Source organism: Agelaius tricolor, unplaced genomic scaffold (genome assembly GCF_023055355.1).
Source record: "Agelaius tricolor isolate 1412-34295 unplaced genomic scaffold, bAgeTri1.0.p SCAF_2, whole genome shotgun sequence".
Lineage (NCBI taxonomy): Eukaryota > Metazoa > Chordata > Aves > Passeriformes > Icteridae > Agelaius > Agelaius tricolor.
In genome coordinates, this window is record NW_027269262.1 from 76,625,079 (window position 1) to 76,649,684 (window position 24,606).

A 24,606-nucleotide genomic window follows, 5' to 3' on the forward strand; every position below is an offset into this window, starting at 1 on the left:
ATAAGAATAAGCAAAGAAAAAAAGAAATTCTTTACCCAGTGTATTCAGTTAGTCTTCTGAAGTAATAGGTTGTCCTGTAGCAAAGCCAGTATGGTACACAGCATCCAAGTAAACATCCAGAAAATAAAACTCTGCTTTTTTGGCAGAGTGAAAAGTTAATAAATGCAAGATTTAACTGGGATTTTTGTTTTCCGTGAAGAATGATGTACTCACGTGCCAAAGGGCATCTGGAAGGAGCTGATCCAGCAGGTCAAGAGTCTTGTCACTAGAGCTGAAGCACCAGATAACAGCACTTCATCAGACTGGACCACTAATCACACAGGAAAGTAAAATATTTGAATCCAAGCACAGATATTCCTCCAACACACCTGAGCAGCCCAACTGGAAAACAAGCAGGAGCATAGAATCATGTTGTACGTTCCATTCTGTAACCCATGGTGACCAAAAGGAATAATAAACACAACACAAATCTTTCTTTTTAAAGCCAGTGCTCCTCCTGCTTCTTCATTTTAAAGTAACATCTTGTATAAACATGCTTTTTATGGTAGACTGAGACAGCTATACAGTTAATGTTTACACAGAAATGGCTGTGTTTCTTTAAAACCCTATTCAAAGCAGGTGTAGGACGAATTCTTTGAATAAACAGTTTTCAAGTTTTTTCTTCTATGAAGGATGAGAGCTCTCTAAGTCTGCCTGCCTGAAAAGATTGCACAATTCCAGCTGCCTGCAAGTTTGTGGTTACTTACATTATAATGTAGCAATTTTGGCAACGGGATTGTTTTGCAGGGATGTTGTTCCTTATTGGACAAACAGAGGCTGAGGCTGTCTTAAATTCTTTTTCTTCTGCCAGGGCAATGTTCACAAACTATAGCCTAAAGCCCAGAATGTATATTTTCAAGAATGTGTAATTATTTTCACTCTGAAATTTGAACTTGAGTTTGTCCTGTTTTTCTGATCTGGGGCACCAAACTGGGTTTCTGATTGTGAGTTATATTGAGGGACTTTGCTATCAGACCACCTTTATACTGTCCATTTATCCTGCTCCTGAGCCAGCCTCAGCCCTTTGTTTCAAGTCTGTAGAAGCTGCATGTTCAAACATGAAACAGTCTTTTCTTCATTAATGTCTCCCATATTTCTATTGGTCTGACCCTCATGGTTAAACACTACTGGACATTTGCCATAGATTTACAGGAACAGCACATAAATCAACATTGAGCAATCATAAAGCATGCACCATGCACAAAAAGGATTTTTCCTGAACATTTTATTCTGTAAACACAAAACCTAGTTCCTTTGCCAAGGAAGATTACATTTAATCTTGCATTTTAAGTTAGCAAGATGGATAATGTAAAGAAGTGAATGTGAATGCCTTTGTAACAAGTTTTTCTTACTCATTTTTACAGTACTTCAGGACTTGATAAGAATGTTTGCAGTGAAGCTTCTCCTGTACCAACTTACTGTTCACAGTAATTCTTCTGTGTGTCTTAGTTACATATAAACACACATTTCCTGATTGAACAGCAAAGTAAGGCATGCTTGCCTGACTAAACCTGTGGCATTTTCTGCCCACACTTCCATTACTGTTCAGGAAAGCTTTTCATACTCTGCACTGGAATCAAGGCTATTTCAATTATTTCCAGAGCCCTCTTCCTTCATTCATACCATTGCTCAGCTGCTGCAAACAGCTCAGTGGTGCCCTGCCAAGTCCTCTGCTTCCTCCTGTTCCATAACTCTGCCCTCTGTGCCTCAGCCAGCCCGGGCTCCTACAGTCCTCATCCACAACAGATGTGCTTACACTGAGCCCTGATTGAAAACACACTGCCAAACACCCTCTACCATTAGCTGCAAGACTCCGAATGACAAACAAAGGCCACCATTAGTGTCATCTTGGTAAAACCTTTACTTTACTTTACTCCAAAAAGATCTTTACTTACTTTGCCATGAAGTTGATGCAGGAGAGAATGTAGCTCACAGACCAACAAACTTCTTCCAACCATGTTAACTTCAGGTATGGCAGCAGAACACAAGGAGCAGCCACTACTCGGTGACAAGGTGCTAAAAGACCATACAAAATCTAATGCCAACAAACACTAAATAATATGTGTAGTCCTATGTTTCTATTTTCCCCTGTGTACATATAAAAAGATATTTCTATGTGCACATTTTTAAAAGGTTTTCAGTGAGCTGTTACAACTCAGAGAAAAGCTTTTACTGTCAGTCTGAAACATCAGCAGCATTTCCCCTTGGAGCGAAAAAGCAGGAAAATCTGTTAGAAATTGCAATGAAGAAATGAGGAATGTACAAAATACTGTTAAAACAACTGTAAAACAACAGAAGTGTCAGACTGTGGCTCATACTGACTCTCATGTGTGTCACCTCCATAAACCCTTCACTGTGTGAACCTCCACCTCTCTTTCCCCATGCTGACCCCAAATTATTCTCCTTATGCCCTTGTCTGCATCTCTCAAGCCCCAGCTGTGGCTGCCTCCTCCTCCCTTTCACTCAAGGAAATCCATGTGTGCCTTACACATTGGAGAGGACTGGTTGATGTTGCTCAGAGTGGTAGTGTCTGATGCCCTGGAAACATTCAAGGTCACACTGGCTCTGAGCAACCAGGGCTGTGGGCAACCTGATCCAGTTGAGGATGTCCCTGACCATGGCAGAAGGGCTGGACAAGCTGACCCTTAGCAGTCCCTTCTAACCAGAACTATTCCATGATTGTACTCCATCATGGAGAGAGGCTCAGGGTCCAAGGAAAGAGGAGGGAGATTGGCCTGAGTTTTCATACTGAGTAGCCTCAGGGTTTCCTTGGAGGGCTGGGCTTTGGCTGGAATGCTCATGGCCTTACAGACGTGGGCATATTCAGAGCAGGGGGTAGAAAATTACTCTTTCTGCAGCTGTGCCACCTCATGGTGATGGCACACAGAGGAGCAGCCCATAGTGATTGCAGCAGTGTGACAGCACCATTCCTGAATGTGACTCCATAGGGCCACATTTAATTGTAATTAAGGGAAACCAAACTAGTTCTGTACTGACAGGCAGGAGTCAACAGGGAGACTTTGAAAGCTGCAGGATGCTCTTCTCCCTGACCCAGCTGTCTTACAGTGGGTCCTCAGGAAAGTTTCTAATACGTGAACAATTTTGGACACACATTGAAGAAATGTTACTTGTCACCTTGCAAAACACAAATATTATTTTAAGGACCAATAATAATGAACAATGTGGCTTAAAATGTGATGTGCAGTGAAACACACAGTTTTGGCACCAGCTTTCCTCAGACTTCTACCTGCTAGATATCATTAGGTCTACTCTGGGAAAAGCACAGCCATTTATTGCACCATAGCCCTGATTTCAGCTATCTAACTTGAACTTTTCAGCTTCCAAAGGGAAGCGGGATAAAAGGCAAATACCCAGTTTATGTCAAAAACTTTATTAAAAAAATTTTAAACCTCTCCTATACAATAAACTATACATTGTATTCTTATGATTCAGTTCTCAAAATCATAAAGATATTGAAAAAAGTAAGCTGTTGGCAACCACTAATGACACTGAAGCTTGAATCATTGAAATGGGGCAATGGTAATTTATATGGTAATTTAGGTATATTTCACCATTCTTGCATGTGGAGATTGGATTTTCCCAGATTTTAAACAGCCTCAGCAGAAATTGTAATTATTTATTAGTGCTTGCAAAAATAATCTGCCTGTGCTGTGTTCTGCCAAATTAAAACTAGTAATTTTTTACTAGTTTTGAAGTCATCTAGATAAAGTCACTAAGGTCTTGTGAAAGTAACTGAAAAAATACCACATACCTTTTCCTCTCAGGTGGCCCCACCCGTGCCTCAACATGTTACCATCCTTCAGACAAAAAGGACAGCAGAGATGTGTGATCTAGAGAAGGTTAAGGCAGGTGATAGCAGAAGAGACCCCTGCACATTACTTCCAGCATGGCAGAACAGGACATGATTGATCTTTGTATAGACCCAACTACTTATGTAGTTCATCACGTAAATACCAAAAATAAAATTGAGTTAGAAGTTTGATCTAGCAACATGACATGAGAAGTATTTATGGCAGATGACAAAGGTAAGGGTGGTAAGATGGCAGGTGACAAAGGCAAGGCAGATGGACAAGGAAATGTTAAAGAGTATTAAGTGAGGGTGTCCTTATGTAAGTTCTTCCTGGATCTCATCCTACAAAGATTTCAAGAATAGCTGAAGTGGTTATAACCAAACAATGCAAAATGCTATAGCTGCAGCCTTTCTCCTATATCACTTCTGAGCAGAACAAAGATGACAAGCACACCGTCCTCCTTCCCCTTGGGCTCCTCTTTGGACTAAAATTCTTCTTATGCTGTGGTCTGAGGCACTTGCTCTGGCAACAAAATGGGAAAAACAAAACAAAACAATAAAAAACCTGCAAAAATGCAATATAAACGTCCTCCCACCTACCACTCCTCTCCTGATTGTGCACCAGCATGGCTTAAGGAAGGAAGTTTATTACACACACAGCAGAACAGCCCTGGAAAAGAGCACCTAGGTTTTTTTTTTTCCCTCCTCTGTGAGAAAGAGCAGATGGAACGAGAAAAACAAACATGCCATGTTTAGATTAGATGTCTCAATCCTGTGAGATGAAAGGAAAGGATGTGTATAAACAGCAAATATGTAAAATGGTGAGCCTTTAATGTTTTTCTTTGTCATGTATAAACAAAATACTTTCACAAAATGAGTCAGCAACTGTCAAGTGTTTGGTTTTATGATTGCACTCCAAATTATTAATTGGTCACTGACCAAATGCAGGCTAGAACTCAGGGTCATTTCTGATACTCTTACAAGGCACAGCAAAGACAAAGCTGCACATAAATAAAATACTATATTAGAAACAAGAATCATGTTGTAAGAAATATTCACATGGTTTCATAAAGAAAGAATAAATTTAAAAATGCAGTCTTTGAGAATTAGATACAATATCTGGATAAGGCTGAAGTCCTAGCTGTTTGTTATCTTTCAACTTCTGTACTATAATTCTGGCAAATTCCTCTCCTTGGCTGTCTGAAGTATCAAGCAATTGTCGTACTTTTGATGTCCTTGTAGGTTTGGTGCTTATAAGTTCATAATCTTCTTTCATGAGTAAAAATCTTGATAGAAGAGCATCCAGTGATTGATTCAAACATGCTTCAGTCATCTGATCAATAATTTCTTCTCTTTTACTTTGGATCCACTGATGAGCTACATTCTTTTGTATGGTTTCCAATACAAAATCTGAGATTGGAAAGGATTAGAAAAAAGGAAGGGATGGTAACTGTCAACAAGTATTGCCACAGAACAAAGAACAAGCTGAAAAAAACCTGTTAAAATGATCCAATTTGACAAATTTAATGGTTAGAGTATTTATTCTATCTGAATTACAGAATAATTTAGGTTAGAAGGGACCCTCAAGGAAGTGATCTGATGTAATAGCCTGCTCAAAGCTGGGCCAACTTCAAGGATAACTCAGGTTGCTCAGGGCCTTGTCCAGCTGAATTTTGAGCATCTCCAAGTGTTGGTACTTCTGCAGCCTCCATGGGCACCCTGTTCCAGTGTTCAACCCGACCTGGTTCTAAAAAGAGACAGTCGGTAAATTCACTTTCCAGGGGGATTTTTATTGAAGTTTACTGAAAACATCCCTGTGGTTTCCTGGAATTTTTCCTCAAGGTGAGGTTTTACACAGTGAAAGGGTGTTGATTCTTGTATTTTCAGAAGAGGGATGATGCAATAGATCTTTATAAAGTTGCATGTTACTGTGTGGCCCCTCAAAAAATATACCTGAATAATTACTCATTAAAGTTTCTTCTTGTTACCTTTTGTGTTAACTTTTAACAGTTATTTGACACATAAAAATACAATGTAATGGGCTCCCAACTAACACAGAGGATCATTACAGCTAAGATGCTGACACAGTTGCTGCTTCTCTCAACCCCACCATTGCTAAATGGAAGACTGGAAAGCCTAAAAAGTGAGAAGTGACAGGCAAGAAGGTGACTAAGTTTAAGCTAAGTTTTCCTCCTGTTCTGCTGGACTGTAGCACTGCAACAGTAGTAGGAAATAGAAATACTATGAGCAGAGGGAATGGGATAAAGAAGACTGATGGCAGCAGGAATCTGATTAGGAGAAGAGAAAAAAAGCTAGTAGGTACAGATACCTGTCCTTGGCCACATTTTACACTGTTTTTGCTTACTTTGTAATATAAGTCTACAAGGACAGAATTACTTAATTTTGCACTCTTAATTTGCAATGTTTTGTTTTCATGTGCTGGTGAGTAACAGTTCCAGTTTCCATTTCATACAGACAGACACTCAATGTTACAACACTTATTGTGGGTCTCGGAGTCAAACAGTGTTTGCTGTACCTGGAGGAATCGGCGATGACCGCAGCACATGGGATGCAGAACTTGGGGCATCTGAAATACCCCTGGCAGGTGAGAGACCAGCACTGTAAGGATGCACAAGGAGTTTGGCACTCTGAGTTACAGACAGATTTTCATCTGTGCTCTGGCTGCTAAGAGAGTATAGACATCCAGAATTTCCATCTTAGACAAAAAAAAAAAAAAAAGACAAAAAAGACAAAAAAAGAAAAAGAACAAGCTGTATTACTTCTGTGTACAAATAAAATACACCCACCTGAGACTATTTAGAGCAATTTCACAGAAGTCATAAACCAACTACTTTTACATCATATACAACAGATTAGTCCTTATACTCAAATTCTGAATACATTTATGTCCCTCATATTTTACCAAGGCTTGACTATGGTATGGGGTCCTGCTTTATTTTACAGAAATAGGAGTATATGGGAGTATAAATCTGGTAAATGTGAACTTCAACAAAAAAGCTCTGTTTGAAGGAAAATTTTTGTAGGGACTAGAAGAACATAATAAATCCTTTGAGTATGTGGGAAGGTCACTAAAAGTCATCAGGAAAGCAGACTAATTTATTTTGATGAAGTTTGGCAGTGTAACAAAGATGAAAATATTAAAATAAAGAATCAGATGGGGGAAAAGGACATGAAGAGTGGTGGGAGAAGGTAACATTCAGTTGGAGGCCAATGGAAGCTTTTTGTAGTCCATCAAAACAGGATATCACTTCATGAAAGCTTCATGTAAACTTTTGCAAAGAAAAGTAAAAAGGATTTCTATTGGGGGGGAAGTTGAACAGCTTCTAGCTTTACAATTTTTTTATAGTAGAAATGGTGACAGATATGAAAGCAGCAGTTGCAATAACACAAGGAAGAGATAGCAAAGAGCTGGTGAGAAACAAACTACAGGACATGTGCCTAGCTCTGCAAATAGCTCTGATTAGACTTTCACAGTGTCACTTGATAAAGACACAGTAACTAAGACGTTAACTAAGAACCAGAGATGCAAGAATTCACATGAGTATCTAAAGACAGTGAGGTAGCCCCATGGACAACTCGAGATTACCTGTCCAATGGGGAAATCTGAAGTTGTATTCCCAGCTCTTTCTTGACCTGTAGAAGAATATGTCTGTAAGTACACAGAGCAGGAATAGGAAAATGTGGAAGAAACTCCATTCCCAGTATTTTAAAATGGTGGACTAGAACTCATAGTAACTAGTATTTTATTTCATGAACAAGGCAGAAAGTTGGGCAGAGCTATGTACTGTGAAGCAGCAGATATTATCTACTGCATGAAAAAGGGGATTAGGAGACAATCACTGTGAGTGAAAGATCATTTCGGGAAAGAATTCCAAGCAGCCGTGCTGGGATGTTATATATTTTTAGACACACCAAATTTAATTTCATAACATAAAGACAAAACTACAGGGTTTGTACTGGTATGAGAGAATGAGACCAGTGAACACAGCATAAGAAAATGCAATCATAAAATCACACAATCGTTCCCATTGGAAAGACCCTGAGATCATCGAGTCCAGCACTGCCCAGTCCAGCACTGCCCCATGTCCTGAATGCCATCCAAAAGGTGTCTACACATCCTTTAAATACCTCCAGGGCTGGTGACTCAACCGCCTCCCTGGGCAGCCTGTTCCAATGCTTGACAACTCTTGCCATGAAGGAATTTTTTCTAATATCCAATCTAAACCTCCCCTGGCACAACTCAGGGCATTTCCTCTTAGCCTACTGCTTGCTGCTGTTGCTTGTCAGTTAAGAGGCCCCCACCAGGCCATAATCTTCTCTCAGGTAGTTGCAGAGAGCAAAGGAGCAAGATTTCCTCTCTGAGCCTCCTTTTCTCCATGCTAAACAACTCCCTCAAAAAAAAAAATGCTATTGAGAGTTAGTCAAATATTATTCAGAAAAAACCAGATTGACTCAAGTTACGCAAAAAGAACCTAGGTCACCTCGAAGAATGGAGTAACAGAAATAGAAAAAGAAGGAAAAATATGAGATATAGACTTTCTGTTTCAAGCTGGGGCTAATGATTAGAAGTGAGATGAGGAATAAAAACAATCCCTAAGTAGATTGTTCTGTAATGAAGGATCTTGTGAAGGATCTTGTGAGAAAGGAAAAATAAAATTCTAAGGTACAGTAAGTAAGGGGGATTTTGTAGACAAAAAAAGTTTGTCATGTCTCTCATAATACTATGTAGCCTTAATTCACTTAAGTCAGAACATGTACCAGGAGGACTAGTTAGGATACTACGTGAATAAAGAAGTTTATTTTACAAAGGGATTTCAAAAGAGTGCATCCTGTTCATCCAGCAAAACAAACTATATTAAAGGATTACTCTTGTATCAGAAATGAAATGGGAAGAGGGAAAAGACCTGTTTAAGGAAATACCCAAGAAAAGCTCACTAGGGAAGGGAAAAAAAAAAGTAAAGATGAAAAGAAAGGCTCAAGGCTAGAAGACAAGTCTTAACTCTGAAGAAGCAATATTCTGAAAAAGTACTCTGACTGTATTGATGGAAAAAACAAGAATCTATAGTCATTAACTCGGCTAGACTCCGTAGTCATTAACTTCTGCCTTCATGCCATGCCAAACTCCTCTCTTGCTAACAGCTACCTGGAATAGAATTTTCACCTAAAACAATTGCATGTGAGTTTGAAAAGCAAGATGAATGTCAGTCCTGCTTCCCACTACAACGCTACCTGATGCAGCTATTGGCAAAGCAATAACAAACTCTTCTGCAGTAGAGTTTTGTAGGCACTATTTTCACAAGCTTTACAGTATCTATACATAAACAATAAAGTCTAAGCAATGATTCTATAAAACAACCACCAGCTGACCAATCAGATTAATTGTACCAAAAAATTTTCATTGATTCCCTCCACAGGCAGACACAACAATTCATAACAGGAACCAGCAGCAAGAAAGGCTGATATTTATCATTATCTTATGTGATTACCCTTACAGTCCATGCTCATGCTCAAACTAATATTCCATGTTCTAAAATTCATCACAACACACTTATTAAGCTAGGTAAATATGAGTTATTCTTCATCTTTGAGGCTTTTATGCTGTATAGATAAATGCTTCAGTTGAGGTACAGCCACAGTACCCTGCACTTGCTTTCTGCCATTTTCCCCAGTAACTGCAAGTCCTTAAGCCTCCTGTAATTTTTTCACCTAAGTTCCTCCTGTATTTATACCTTTTTAGTACACTGAGTAGAAGTTCAAAAATGTGTATGTGTTCAAACAGGAGCTGAAACAGGAACTGCCTGTGCTCTCCTACCTCTACCAGAGTATCTCTGGTTTTGCAGCACCTCAGAATACTTTTTGATCTTTTTTTCAGCAGTGAAGTCAAAAGTCTTGTCTGCTTTCATACTCCTGGTCCCTGCAATGCCAGAGAACACTCTATTCTTTTGAAATATGTTTACATTCTGTCAAGTTTTAGTTTCACAATGTGTTGCTATTCCACCTGGGTTCTATTGTATGTTTCTGGCTTCTGATATCAGCAAAATCTCAAAATTGAGTTTTCTCAATTTGGAATTTTGCCAACTTTTATTCATAAAAGGGGACATCTACAAAAGGTCTGTGCAGATACTTTTGCAAAGAAGTCTATTGAAGACATTTTTACTTACTGAATTAAAAATTATCTGGAAACTTGCACTGGAAACTTTGAGTTTACTCAGCTTCTAGAAGGCCTTCTAGAAGGCCTTAAAAAGGCCTTAAAGGCCTTTTTTATATTCAGAAGTAGTTCACACAAAAAAAACCCCACAAACACCAAAAACAAACAAACAAACAAAAAACCCCAGTTAACTAAACTGCAAGAGTCTGAAGGGACAAGAAAATGTTAGCTCTGCACTCACAACTCCGAATAGGAAAACTGAACCTGTGAACTGTAAAAACTTCTCAGGTGACAGGAACATAAAATCAGAGTTTAAAAACTCTTTTTTTACCCAGAACATAAAGTTTACAGAAGACATTTTTTTCTGACATAGAGAGACCCAGCTTTCTACTACACAAATGCAGTGTCACAATGTGAATGTAAAGCTGCAATGGCAACTTAAATTTACACAAAGTCAAGAGTATCTCACCTGATGAGAGGATATTACACAGGGGAATAGACTTGAATTTTGATGTATCTGGAGGGATGCTCTGAAGGGGAAGTGCATCACACTCTATGGAGCTAGAGTATGTTGGCTGAAAGAAATCCAGGTGTATATTGAACAGGCACATTAAACAAATATGAAGTTGCAATGTTTTTACAGAGAACTTTTCCATCACCACGTTTTCCCTGCTATCTAAATGCTCAATAGACAGCACAATTAAGATATGGTAAATAAGAAGAAAGAATGTAATCCCAATACTTATATATTTTCAAATATGACAGCAATTTTGTATACAAGTTTAACTACTAGTAAGAACCAAAAGCAGCAGCATTAAGAATCAAAATATAAATGCAAATCTATATTATACTATACAAGCAAGCTCTGTAGAGGTGTAAGGGAGCAACAGACAATCTCTTCCTATTGGCAGGCATTGTGGGCTGCATTCCTCTTTGAGGGGATCACAGACTCACAGAATATGTGGAGTGGGAAGAGACCCACAAGGATCATGAAGTCCAACTGCTGGCCCTACACAGGAGCACCCCAAGAATCATTTGCCCAAGAGCATTGTGTAAACACTTCTTAAACTCTGGTGGGCTTGGTGCTGTGATCAATTCCCTAGGGAGCCAGTTCCAGTACCTGATCGCCCTCTGGGTGAAGAACCTTTTCCAGATATCCAACCTAAACCTCCCTGGACAGCTCCATGCCATATTTAGAGACTTCTCATATTTAGATGCCCTTCTAATTTCTGCATACTCACCCTTTTCTATCTTCATATATATGGCTTTGCATTTGCTACACCCTGGCTCAAGTGATGCATTTTATGCCTTTCCTGGTTGTACAGGAAGCAAAGTGCAGAACAGCTCCCCTTACCACGTTAAACTCCCTTTAATCTCTCAGAATGCTGACATACCAAATGCAACATGTAAAGTATTTACCTTTTCAGGATTCAGAGGTATATTTAGAGGTATCTGCTCCACATTTGCTTTCTTTCCACTCTTGTAAATACTTTGTGATTCATATAGTGACTGGAAGAGAAATATTTTCCTGTATTAAATTTCTGCTACAAGACAAAATGACAACCCCACACAAATGCATGTTTCAACCAGATACAAGATTAGACAAAGGAAAGTGACAAGAAATGACAAAGCAGATAAGACTTTTAGCAAGTGAAAGTCACCAACTAACTTGACCAACTCATGACTGTGACAAAAGCCACTTACCTTCGATCTCTTTAAGAGAAGTACTGCTTCCAGCATAGCTATTTCATCAAATGTTCGCAGAACTGGCTCCAGGTCTATTAAACATTCTGAACAAAGGAAGAGTACTTGGTGAATGGTTTGAAGTGGAAATCAAGTTGTCACTGTACTAAAGTGTCTTTCTTACATTTACAAAAATAATTTTTCTATTGGCACGTATCAAACTACTTATGCTGCTAAAACAGAAGCTGTTGCTTCTCTTAGAACAGTTCACACCACCAAAAGAAATGTGTACCAAAAGACATCCAGGATAATGCTGGACCGGGATAATGCAAGTCTCACACTCATGGAATGGAGAGATTGGTGAGTTTGCTGTATTTTAAAGTAGCCCCATCAAGCCCGATTAGCTGAATAGGACCCAAACACCATAAGACCTCAGAGTGCGCTGCTGTCTTCTCACTCCAGAAGAGGTGTTAAAAGATTTATACCAGAAAAATAAACAAGTACACCCCCAACACAGCAATATCCAGAACACATGCCTAAGGTATAAGGCAGGGCCAGAGAAGATGGGAGAGTCAAAGCACTGACCTATCACACCCACTGAAACCAAATGACGCTGGCCTCAGTGTGCCTGTGTCCCTATGCTACAGTAATTGCTTAAGTTCCCCATCAGTGAGCTGCACTTCCCCTAATTTTGCAATAGTTTTGCAACTTCTTCTTTCCTTTTATGATAGTAAAGTAGTGGCAAAAGGAACACGTTTTTTTTTTCAAAGACCATCTTACTACACACATGGCACTAAAAAGAGAATCCAAGTTAGCTCACACTGTAGTACATATGCCAGATAATTTTCCCTTCAGTGTGACCACATACTTACATTACTATTTTTTTTTTGTTAATTGGCATAGGAAAACAAGAATGCATATGAAAATATCACAATGTGTCTATTTTTTTTTTTATTTTAGGAAATATTGTATTTAGATACATTTCCTTGCTTGGAAAAAAAATCCAGTTCTTGCTTGATAAAGGAGATGCAAGAATTAAAGTGTCAGTGAAAGATTTACACTGAGATGAAAATACAAGCTGAAGTCGCTACGACTTATCTGATGTGCAAAGGTTCATTGGTGTTGGTTGGATGCTCATAAATCCCACAGTACTGGTTTTATACTTCACTTCTCCCATCCTCTCTTAAAAAACTCCAAATTATCTTCAACAATAAACAAAAACCTCCAAACACAAGTAGTTAAACAAAACATGCGGCTTTTTTACAGGTAAATTAAGAGATGGTAAATGCAAAAGACTCCAACAACCAACCTGGTTTTATGGCACACACATAATTCCATTCATAAAAGTTTGTTTACAGACATGAAGGAAGCAGCCAAACACTTTATGATAAGCAGCAAGACCAAGCACATTGATCTCCTGACAACTTTAGCACTTTCCTTTCAAGACTATAGCCTTGCTCTGTAAGTACCATGTTCAACAGAAATCTGGCAAGGTAAACTCACTTAAGAACGATGGTCTTTCATCTGGGTTTTGTGCCCATCCACTTTCCATCAGCCTTATGATAAGCCCTCGATGAGGAATGTCCATTGATAGACTTCCCTCACTCAAGTCTAGTCGCTGTCCTTGTGACACGCTGTACATTATCTGCAAGGGGTTTATAACTTCTGTCAAAACAGACATTGTGAAGTCATTAGAAATATATGCAATATAAAGAGCTTACTGTGTAGGAGGAGTAATTCCATTTGCACACACAGAATTTAAATAATCAATATAAGGTTACATTTCTTGATTAAGGAAAAGGTATTCTTAATTTATGAAACAACACTGTAATTGAAAAAGATACTAAAAATATAGTCTAATTTGAAAAGTATTTCAAAGTGTTGTTCAATAAGCTTAAAAGTTGAATTACTAGAAAGTAACCCCTATAATTAAGTCCCCAGGTTTCATGTTTAATCTCCAGGTAAGGCATGAAAAATAAAGGAAGACATGGTCTTACCTTCAAATGGCTGTTTCCTTGACATCACTTCCCATATGATAACTGCATAGCTGTTTACAGTACAAAAAGTACAGAAGATGTTATTTTAGACTACAGACAGTTAACAACACAATATGCTTAGCTCTACATTGTATTTAAAACATTTTGGTAAAATGATCTTGTAAGCACACATGGGACTGACTATAGCTAACTAAAATGTTGACATGAATATATGAAAACTAGCAAGTGAACTCATCTTGAACTAAATAATACTATTAGGTACAGACAAAATCCATGGCATATAAACTCCTGTTCCAAATCTGTATCAACTTGGCTCTGCTAATATGTTGTGAATTATGTACACGGAGTTTAAATCTCAGCACACAAATAAAGTGAGCCCCAGAGAGCCAACTGCTCTGTCCTAACTACAATATTCTGGCATCTTCCCAGTATGGTCTGACATTCCCTGACATTCCCAAGGGAAGCTGGATATTAGCAGGGAGAATGGCTTTGAGCCACAGCTCTATCCCAACACACCCTCACAGAGACAGGAGATACAAACTTGCACTTGGGATGCCTGCTCCAGCTTCCTCCCTCCCCATAAATGCTTTCAACATCTGCAATCTTCTGCATAGGGAGAGATGTCACTTACACACAGCATTAACTTTCCAAAAAAGACACTTGGGAACACTACTTTGAACTAATGCCACGATATTGAACACACATGTGCTTACTCAGTGACCTTCTTTTCTATTCACATCAACATGAATGGCAAGTGGTTCAGTGAGCACAAACTTGCCCCATCTTTAGTAAAATAGTCACTCCAGCCATCAGGATATGTTAGAAAGAGGTAACTTTGAACAACTTTGTAATTTAAATAAGGTTAGCAGATTTCATATAAAAGCAGGACTGAATTCTCAATCCTTCTCTGCCACTTTTCCTTACATACTCTACCATATCTGAATGAAGCTCTATTCCATGAAAAGATCCTAGTATTAATCACAGAAGTGTATTCAAGTATCTGGTTCTGGATTTAGAAAGGACAATCCAGGCTAAAGCTTCAGTGCTTCCATAACTTCAAAATGCACTCAAGGTGCTGACAAGTGTGTATTTCCATGTTTTCAGTCCAAGTCTTTATAAGCATTGTGGCAGTGTCATTCCAGAAAATAATCACCATGATCAAATGCTGTTAAGGTGTGCTCCCCACCTTTGGCATGAATGTACTGAGCTTCCTTCCTACATCACTAAGAAGTACCAAATTTTGCATACAGTTACATTAGTTACATCAACTGCCTTAAAGCACTGTACCATTCGACAGCTACCCAATAAGAATTCAAAAAAATGAAGTAAAAACAAATAACTGATGCCTAAAATCAAATCATATAAACTGATTTTTCCTAACTATTTACCCTGTTTACATTTTAACATTCTTCAGTGATAAAATTTACTTATGTAGCTTATAATAAAAGCAGTCCTCCCTGTCTGCTTTTATTAAAAAAAGTCTGCTTTTGATGTATTCCTGGCAAATCCATGCAATTGGTATAGCAAATCATCCCTTTTGTAGAAGTTAAGCTGCTTGACTGTTGTTTAAATAATTTGTTTCTTTAAGAAAGATCCCTCTTCACAAATTAGCTTCAGTATCTCAGCAACACTCAGCTGTGATCAATTAATTTGACATCCAGAAAATATCCAGCTATTTAATAATATCTTTCATTCAGTTTGGAATCTCTCTACAGTTAAAGATTATTTTCTCAGTTCTACAACACTGCAGCATTCCCCTTTACACTATTCCTGTTTTCCTTTCTTATTTCTGCTTTGTAGCATCTCCTTCTGAGAGTGTGCATGGCACCTCCTGTGTGGCCTTTCCGGTGGTTCTTCACTGTCTCTGCACCTTCATGTCCTCCTGCCTTGAACATCTCTCTTTCCAACGCTGTCTCAGTCTCTCTTCTTTCTTCTCACATAATCTCTTCCCTTCCTAATTTATCTGTTTTTTATGCCCTTCTGATGTGTTCTCATATTTTCTCCAATTTGGTTGTTATTTCTCTGAAAATATTATTTTCTTCCAAAGAAACATTTGTCTTCTTCCTCTCCACCCATTCATTAAGCCATCAGTCACCCTTTCTTTCCCTTCAATACACCTTTTTTTCTTTTCAATGTTTTCCTTATCCATATCTTCTCATCAAAGGGTAAAGAAAGCAGGTGTGTTGTCAGCTGTAGTCTTTGGAACGGATCTTAAGGAACTTCATGTGCTTCTTAGGGTTAAAGGATAATTAAGGGAAACAGTGGTTTCCCTGGAAGTCAGTAGGACCCTCTGAGCCTGAGTCACCTCTCACCAAGATATAACCATGTCAGAGATCAGTGAAGGTAAAGGTGGCAGACTGCACCAGAATGATGTGACAATATGACTTTGTCACAGTGATTGGCAAGTTCATGCCTCCTCAATCTTCCTTTACACATTATAATTCCTCCCAAAATTCTTCACGTAATCTCTGAACTCTCCAAACCATTTTAGACCAGCCAATTTTAACTCCAATATCCTCAGAGAGATTTCCTTTTGTTATATGGGTCACCACCACTCTATCTACTATTCTACTACTTGTACTCAGGAGTGCCAACACAAAACTACCACAACTTTCACAAAGTAAATTATTCCTTAATAAGATTACTGTAACTACTTTCTCCAACCCCGCTATCCCGTTTTTATCTACCTCCTTTTGAAAAATACATTTTCTTCTTTCCTCCAAGTAAATTCTGAAATTATGTTATTTGATTACACAAATTATAAGTGTATGTGCATTGACTTGATGGTGTGAATGGCTTTCTTCTTTCCCTGAATTGTATGTGTACATTCATTTACAGAAATCAGTCCCCCACCTATTTCTGTAGTCTCAGCTTAATTCTGAAGCATTACACTTGTCATAGCACAAAAGTAATTAAATCCAGCTATCACTCAATTCTTTATTTCCCAATTCATTTAGCCGATATAGCCATGATATCATCACTGAAAATAATAAAATTGCTGAGAATATGCTAAAATCTAAGTTCAGTAAATCATATCTGAGCTCAGATTTCAAGCCCCCCTAGAGATCAACAGGAGTTACCTGTAAATGTCATGTTTCACGCTTGCCCGGGTTTTCTGACTGGGGTTGTAATCCTCAGGTGGCATGTAGACAATTGTCCCTCCTTCCGGCAAGGAGGACTCGCTTCGGGACTGGGACATGGATATGACACGCCATTTGGACATGCCAAAATCTGCAATCTGCAAAGGTCAAATCAATTTTTCTGAGAAGAAAAACCAGTTTTATCTGCTGACAGTTGCTAGAAATTCCTGAAATACACCCAGAAAAAGGGGTGACCCAAAGCTCTTAACCTGACACACAAAAAGTATGTGGTTCTCCTAGCAACAGGAAACATCAACTCCAGTCCATAAAGCATTCCCAGGTTGTGACTCATGCTATACCTACAGCACTGCCCTAACCTGCTCTTTTAAGGAAGGACTCATGTACACTATGGATGAGGAATCTGCTGTAGATAGCTGTGCCATATTAAGAAAATCACTTTCTTATGCTAAAAAAAGCAAACAAAAAAATCATTGCTTACTTGTAGCTCCCTGGTGATGAAGAAAGCACAAGTTTAGTATAAATCACAGTAGTTGTACATAACTCAGCTTGCTAATATCCAAAGGCAGTTCTTCTCACAGAACAATTTTAGGGCACTTCACTCCCCAAACTATGATGTATTAATCCTGAATAAATACATTTGATATTCTGAAATTCTGTGCTGCAAAAAGTTGCTGAATAATTTCTTTACTGTGCACTCTGGGGCCTTGCTCCTTTCTACACAATACAGTGCATCTACATGAAGAAGTAACTGACTTCCCTTTACATTCTCAGACATCCATAAGCCAGGGCACCAGATGTCTGATTAGGTTATGGATAAGGACAGAGACATTTAGCAGAATGCACCTGCTGGCTGAGCTGCAGTGTCTGGCATATATGGGACATAAGCAGACAGCTACCAGCTCTGCACTTGTCCAGCATTTGCACAACAGCAAAAACATTTTCAACAAAGTTGCCTGTGCAAGCACTAAGGCAATTAAGACAACAGAAACAAGCTTTCTGAAGAGCATACATTGAAATCCACAATGAAAAGTAACCTTTCTTCTCTACAATTCACTCTCATCAAGCCTTCCTCATTGTAATTGGTCTTAAGTCTTGCTCATTCAGTAGATCAAGAGACAGTCAGAAGCACCCTGTAAATGCTGTGACTTTTATACATATGCAGTATCTCTTCTGTTTGGCATGCATGATAAACCTTGTTTGCATTTCCTGTCACTGTACTAGTTTAGAGAATCTTGCTTCACTTAAAACCCCAAGGACACTCCTTACAGGAGGCAGGGCAGGTATGCAAGAGTTCATCTCTTCCCTTTAAGTGCCTCAGCAAAGAAACTGTTCAGATATGATTAGGCAGAGCACCAGGCCACACCAAAGCTGCTAGGGATTAAAAACAGAGTGGATAAAAAAATGACTTGGACTAGCTCCCTGATCAGGTTTATCAGGAAGCTCGAGAGATGGCAATTCCAGCACAATTGAGTGGGAGGAAGTATGACCAGCTGAGGGTGTGAGCAGAGACAAAGCCATGTGAGGCACTTTGCTGCCAAGAAAAATTTCTATGCAATGGAGAAAGAAGAAACTAGCAGTGGATCTTTGCTCAAAGGAGTCACAAGGAGAGTCAACTTACAGTAGCAACTGAAACATTCACTTTTCAAGTATAAATTTAGTGCAAAATATCTCTTATTTCCATTTACTTGAGTAACATATTCTATCAATTATAAAACCAGATCTTTTTAAAATAACAACAAACAAAACAAACTCTTGCAATTATGGAAGCACCTAAACATTTTGTCAGAAGTACTTTCAGTCCCTTTTTCACATCACGGCAGTGATATTTTAACAGGCAGAATTAAAGTTTTTAATTACTGATACTTCTGCATGTATGTTTGCTTGTTCTTAGGAGCTTCACAAAAGCCACCCTCCAACATAGTAAGATTTTGGAGTTTTGCTTTACGTGTTCTGTTACTACCCCAACAAAACAGAAATGTCCACATTGCATGGTAAGTATCAAATGGAGCATTAGCATTTGAATTTGACCTACTGCCTATCAGGAGTAACTTGTCAGAGCATCTCAGGCAAGAACACTTTCTGTTTCCTTCTGAGGAAGGGCCAGATATAGCTAGCCTTGGAAGGCTGACAAACAAGAGTGTCACCACTATTGAGTATGAGCTACTGCTAGAGCAGAAACAGCCCAACTTCTATCTTCCTGGTCTTTTCAGACAGATAAAATCCACAACTGAGTAATACAGAGTTTCCAAAAGAAAAACTCCAAAGTTCTGTCTGCAAGGATAGAAATAAAAATCCACCATACAATTACATCCTCTCTGTATGGCCACAACCTCACCCTTCCTCCTCTACAACCATGAAAACACTTTCACTCATTCTGGATGCTGAAGAACCTAAGAATTAAATAACCCTACCTTGACATGAAACTCATCATTCAGCAAAATGTTCTGTGTTTTTAAGTCATGGTGCAGCAATGGAGGATTCATGTTGTGCAAATAGTTTACTCCCAAAGCAATTTCATAAAGAATGCGGAATCTCAGGCACCAGGGAATGTCGGGATATGCATCTTTCTGCCAAGATAAAACCACAAAACCAGAACATAATCCTCTGTTCTAACAGCACACACAAAGACTTATTTTATAAAAAGAAGAAGAAAATTACTTGGGCAAACAATAGTCTTTTAAAACATACAAACTCCTGAAAAAATTGTAATGGTGCATTAAGACTCATTAGCTGTTAAAGAAACATTATCAAAAAATAATAATTATGCAGTGCTATGTTTCCATTCCCTAGCATTCACATAGTAGTTCATGACTGCTATACATGATGTTGAACATTTACTACACTACTCATTCATATGGAAATATGAATTACAGACGAACTTCTGCATCAAACTTGTAACCCACAATTCATGACTCCTACACTAAGAATGACAAAAATCATATCTGCAGCTGACACTGGGGACCAAAAAAAACTGTACTGAAACTATGCACAAAATACTACCTTTATAAATAGTAATACAACAAGAAAAATGTAGTAAAACTCAACTGAGGTCTTAAAAGTTATATTGACACTAATGCCTTTATGAAAAACACAATTGAGCTCTCTAGGCATGAGATGTGTATTGATTTAAGGTAGAGAAGAGACTTTAGTGCTATTGAGACACAACTGCAGTAGCTTTGCAGTAACAACACTGTTCAGGCCAAACTAATGGGAGCAACTGAGAGTTCAGCACAGGGGAAGTTACTCAAAGAATAAGGTCTGGCAGAAATAATCATACTTGTTTATATTAGTAGTATTTAGCTTCTATAAATGAAAGTAAAATTTTTCTTTTTTTTTAAATATTCAAACTCATGGAAAAAAAAATCAGTATTTGTATTGGCAGTAATTCAGAAACCCAGACTGAAGCAAGCACAAGTATTTCAGAATCTAATTAGAGATCAACTGATATTTTTAAACTGTATGTAATAATTCAACATAAAAACTCATTATAGGTCACAAAATTAAAGAAAAAATTTCACAACATTAAGTCAGCTGAGTTTAGTTGTGGTTTTGAGATACAGAAGGTCTATCTGAGCACCAAAACTACTAGGGATACTGACTGTCTTCTAGCATGAAATATTATAGATAAAATATTTTACTATATTAATTAAGTATGAAAATTGCAATCTACTTGAAGCAACCAGGCATCGTATTTAAAGACCATAAGTACACTTACCCCATGCAATAGCTGGTTTAATGACCCATTGGTCATGTATTCTGTTACTATCCCCAGAAATTCAGGCTCGTTGCAGATTCCCAAAATTGGCAGAATGTAACTAAACCTGGCTTTGTGTAATATCTCTGCTTCTTTTAGAAGGTGGTTTCTATCGCTTAAAGAAAACAAGCAAACAAATAAAATGCATTACCATACCAGTACTATGAAACTCCAAGCAAATGCTGGGGTCACTATATTCTCTGTCAATTCCTTGTATGCACCACCTTTTCACCACTGGATTTCTACCATGCTGCTTTGAGAACAAGACAGTGCAAGACAAATTAGAACCTGCAAATGCAGACAAGACAGCTTCCCTGGTTTTGTTGTACCACACAAATCTATTTCTATCACACATTTCATCCATGTTTCCAATAAATAAGGATAAAGTCAGAACTTCCAGCTTCCACCATTCCTTGGAACCATAATGGTAACAACCAGCTGCATTTCTCCCACTTTACTGAACACCTTCAAACCCAACTTTTCACTCAAGCCCAATATTTATCTCCTAGAGAGTGAAGATTTTTATACACATGATTCTCCAACCATTTAAATCTAGTCGAGTCTAATGTACACTAATATACAGGGGCTAAAGGAACGCACTTTTGACTTCTGAAGGAAAGTAAGTTCCTTTCTGAAGGAAAAAGAAAAATTAACTATGCTTTGTTTTCACATAAATTATTCCCTCAAACAGTTCCTGCTTTGAATTGCTCTATGGAAAAAACATCCCCTAGATGCACAGGAAGCAGGAATAGACCAGCCTCATGATGGGTGCCTTTGCATGCCTGAATTTGACTGTGTGGATCCACTCTGTTACCTCAAAACTCCTCATAAATGTGGATTTGATGCATCTTTACAAATTTAGGCCTTGCAGCATGTGGGTTTGAGAGGGTCAAGTTTTATTTAAGATTGAGTATGATTCCATCCCTGAAAATAGAAACCATATGGTATGCCTTATATCTCAAACAGTCTTTAAAAAAATGGGTTTGCTGTCAATGAGGATAGTTAGACCATAAAGCATAATTCAGTGAAAAAAAACAGTTAGATCTTAGTGGAGACTGGTACAGGTACAAGTATATGACTAAGATATTTAAATACAGGACATGTACAGCACACTGATCCTTTGGATGTGAGCCAGTCTGACTGAGAAGCAATAGGGCTGTGCTGGGGCCAGGGCTATGCCCACCACAGCTCGTTCAGCAGAGCACTGTGCTATGTGCACAGCACAGCTCCAGGGTGAGAGCTGGCTCAGACACTCCCCAAAGCACGCAGGGCAGTCTGGATCCATCAAGATGGGTTTAGCACTCACAAAGAAAAGGCTGTCAGGATATATGGGGAAAAGAGGAAGCCTTGTGAAGGAAAGCATGCAGCTCTTTGCAGCAGGAAATTCTGAATTTAGACAGATATGAAATAAAGGTCCTTTTCTCTGTGTGATGGAAAAAGACTTATAAGAAACTCTAGGAAATGGCAGAAGTAAAAAGGCAGCCTTTGAGACAAGCATGGGATCGAAGAGACAACCCTACACCTTCCTCCCTCTCTCCAGAAATGACTAGGTCTGAGAAAGTTTGGGGTTTTCCAAGACAGTAGGGCACATTAGCATGGGATTCAGCTGTGGCTGGGAAATGAATTGCAACATACTGCAATCTATTCCTGTGCCTGTCAGTCACTTCACCTTTGTCTGCTCCATGCCAAAGGGCACTGAGTAATGCCTAAATGAGCACATTCCCACAACAGCTTCCCACCTGGCTTTGATCTTTGGCTGGTCACATACCATATTCTGGGATGCACGGCACATGCTTCCCACTCGGGGAATTAATGGCTTCATCCCTTTTCCTGACAACACTTACAGACTGGCATTTCATATTGCCTACTGCACAACCAACAAAGCACTTGCTGCTCAGACTCAGGTAAAATGTTTTTTTTTATAGCTTTCAGTCTTCTGACAGCATTTCTGGGCTTTGTGTGGCATATGGTGATGCCTTATCAAGGCTGACCCAGACCAGAAGCTAGACAGAGTTAAAGTAGGTACGATTAGAATACCTCAATGGACACACCTTGGACAGTACAAGAGCCCAGCCAGTGCTACACCCAAGATGAAACCAAAATGGTCACAAAATGGACAATCAGTCATGAGGTCTCTCACTTTTATAAGTTCTGGTCCATTGGCATATTGGAGTTAATTGTCCACTTATAGCTTTAGGTTATGAAGTCTGATCCTTTTTGTTTTTCTCTCTTCAGTCCACATTGGGCCTGAAATTTGGGTGCTTGTTCTTGGTTCCAATCTAGGAAAAGAATTGTTTTGTCTAGCTTCTCTGTGAAGTGAGAGCTTACTGTCCCTTAATATGAAGCTCAGAACTACATCCTAAAGCAGTACAGAATCTGAGAAATATAAAACCTAAAACCTAAGGCATCATGGTAAGTGACTGAATTATTCTGATTACCTCACTTGCCCTTCTAATCATAATTTCACAGGTTAGATGTCCCACTAATCCAAATTCTTGAAAAGCTAAAATTAGCCTTGGTGTTTTCTCCTAGCTGTGTTCTGAGGATAAATGCTGTATTTCCAGCTGGGATTTAAGCAGACATTAAAAAAAAAAAATCCCAAAACAAAAAATCCCCCACAACACCCATCAGTCAGTTCCCTCCCTCCCACAGCTTATCAGAAAACACAACATAACTGAGATTCCACTTCTGGCAAGATTTCAGAGATAAAGCCTGTGTATACACAAACCTGAGCAATAAGAGGTGAAAGAGCTTAAAACAACTTGTCTTGTATTCGAGTATATTGAGTCACAAGACTAGAAGCCTTTCTGGGTGAAGCTATCCTACCTAAAGGCCTAATACTACATCAAAGAAACCTGAGGCAAAAGCTTGAAGACAGCAAGATATGACTCAGAGGCAGGTTAACAGTCAGGTAGGCTTCAGACAGCCTAAGAAGAGGCAAATTTGCGTTGATTCGTTAACAAATTGTAACTATGGGGACTGACTAAGACAATGACGAATGAAAAAGTACAACTTGCTGTATCCTTACATGGAGTGACAGCTCCTGCTGCCACTTGGGTACCTGGAAAATGGGGAACCCAAGTGTTGCATGGAAAATACCAGCTTTACAGGGGGTACAAGCCTATTATTTTAAAACAGCTTCTCTCAGTACTATGAGATCTGGGGAAAAATAATAATTTTGCGTGGTCTCAGAGAAGCTTCTTCTAGAAGCAATCTCCAGTGGATAGAACAGTATACTCTCGATATGCCTCTTTCTATGTGAACATCAAATCTGCAGTAATCACTGTACTTTAATATCCTGGGATACCTCAGCAAAATGGTTAGCAACCAACAGACCCAGCAAGAAGCCAAACTCTGTCAATCCCACCACGAAGAGGCTCAAGGTGCACAGTGCAGAAGGGAAAAAAACTCCAAAAGAAACAGCTTAGTGTCTCAGAGACCGAGACCGAAACCAGCCCTTTGCAATAATCGAAAGTGAGGAAGCTCCGGGGCCGGTCCGTGCTTTCTCTTGGCCCAAGCTGAATCATCCTCGTGAGATCTCTTCTCCCCGTAAAATTAAAGCAAGGCTGCCTACCGAAACACCAGCATCTAATCCAGAGACCTCAGAAACCCACTCCGGCATCTTGGACCGGCACCTCGACCCTTTCTGGGGGCTGGTTCAGGGAAAGGCGGGCCCCGGCCCCGGCAATGCCCCAGGCCGGCGGCCCCCTGCCCACCCCGTTACCTGTCTAGCAGCGGCCCCTGCAGGCATTTGAGGGCCACCGGGACCCTCCAGTCGGCGTGGCGGGCGGCGGACACGGTCCCGTAAGCGCCCCGGCTGATAAAACGCAAGTCCGGGAGTTTGCTGGAGGGGATGGAGGGGAGGCCGTAACTGAGGGCGCCCGCCCGGCCCCCACCGCCGTCCCCGCCGCTCATGCTGCACTGCGCCGGGCTCGGCGGGGCCCGGAGCGCCGCTCCTCTGGCCCCACTCCCTCGCTCCCCCCGCACTCCCTGCCCCGCCTGCTCTCCTGGCCAGCGCTTCTCTCCTCCTTCTACCCCACCGACGAGCCACT

At 39.5% G+C, this 24,606-nt stretch overlaps 1 protein-coding gene across 2 annotated transcripts; it reads right to left on the reverse strand.

The window, feature by feature from the left end:
• Positions 1–3,414: 3,414 nt before the first annotated feature.
• On the reverse strand, positions 3,415–24,599 carry RIPK2 (receptor interacting serine/threonine kinase 2). Of its 2 annotated transcripts, none has more exons than XM_071421632.1 (11): positions 24,279–24,599; positions 20,516–20,669; positions 19,212–19,367; positions 16,780–16,937; positions 13,700–13,749; positions 13,206–13,367; positions 11,724–11,809; positions 11,439–11,528; positions 10,489–10,594; positions 6,387–6,566; positions 3,415–5,260 (listed from the first exon to the last, which is right to left on the reverse strand). In XM_071421632.1, exons 1-11 carry the CDS (start codon positions 24,467–24,469, stop codon positions 4,935–4,937), a joined length of 1,659 nt encoding a protein of 552 aa, XP_071277733.1. In that variant the 5' UTR covers positions 24,470–24,599; the 3' UTR covers positions 3,415–4,934. The 2 variants fall into 2 exon arrangements, with proteins under 2 accessions (XP_071277733.1, XP_071277734.1); XM_071421633.1 differs by lacking the exon at positions 3,415–5,260 and adding an exon at positions 5,284–5,597.
• Positions 24,600–24,606: the final 7 nt, after the last annotated feature.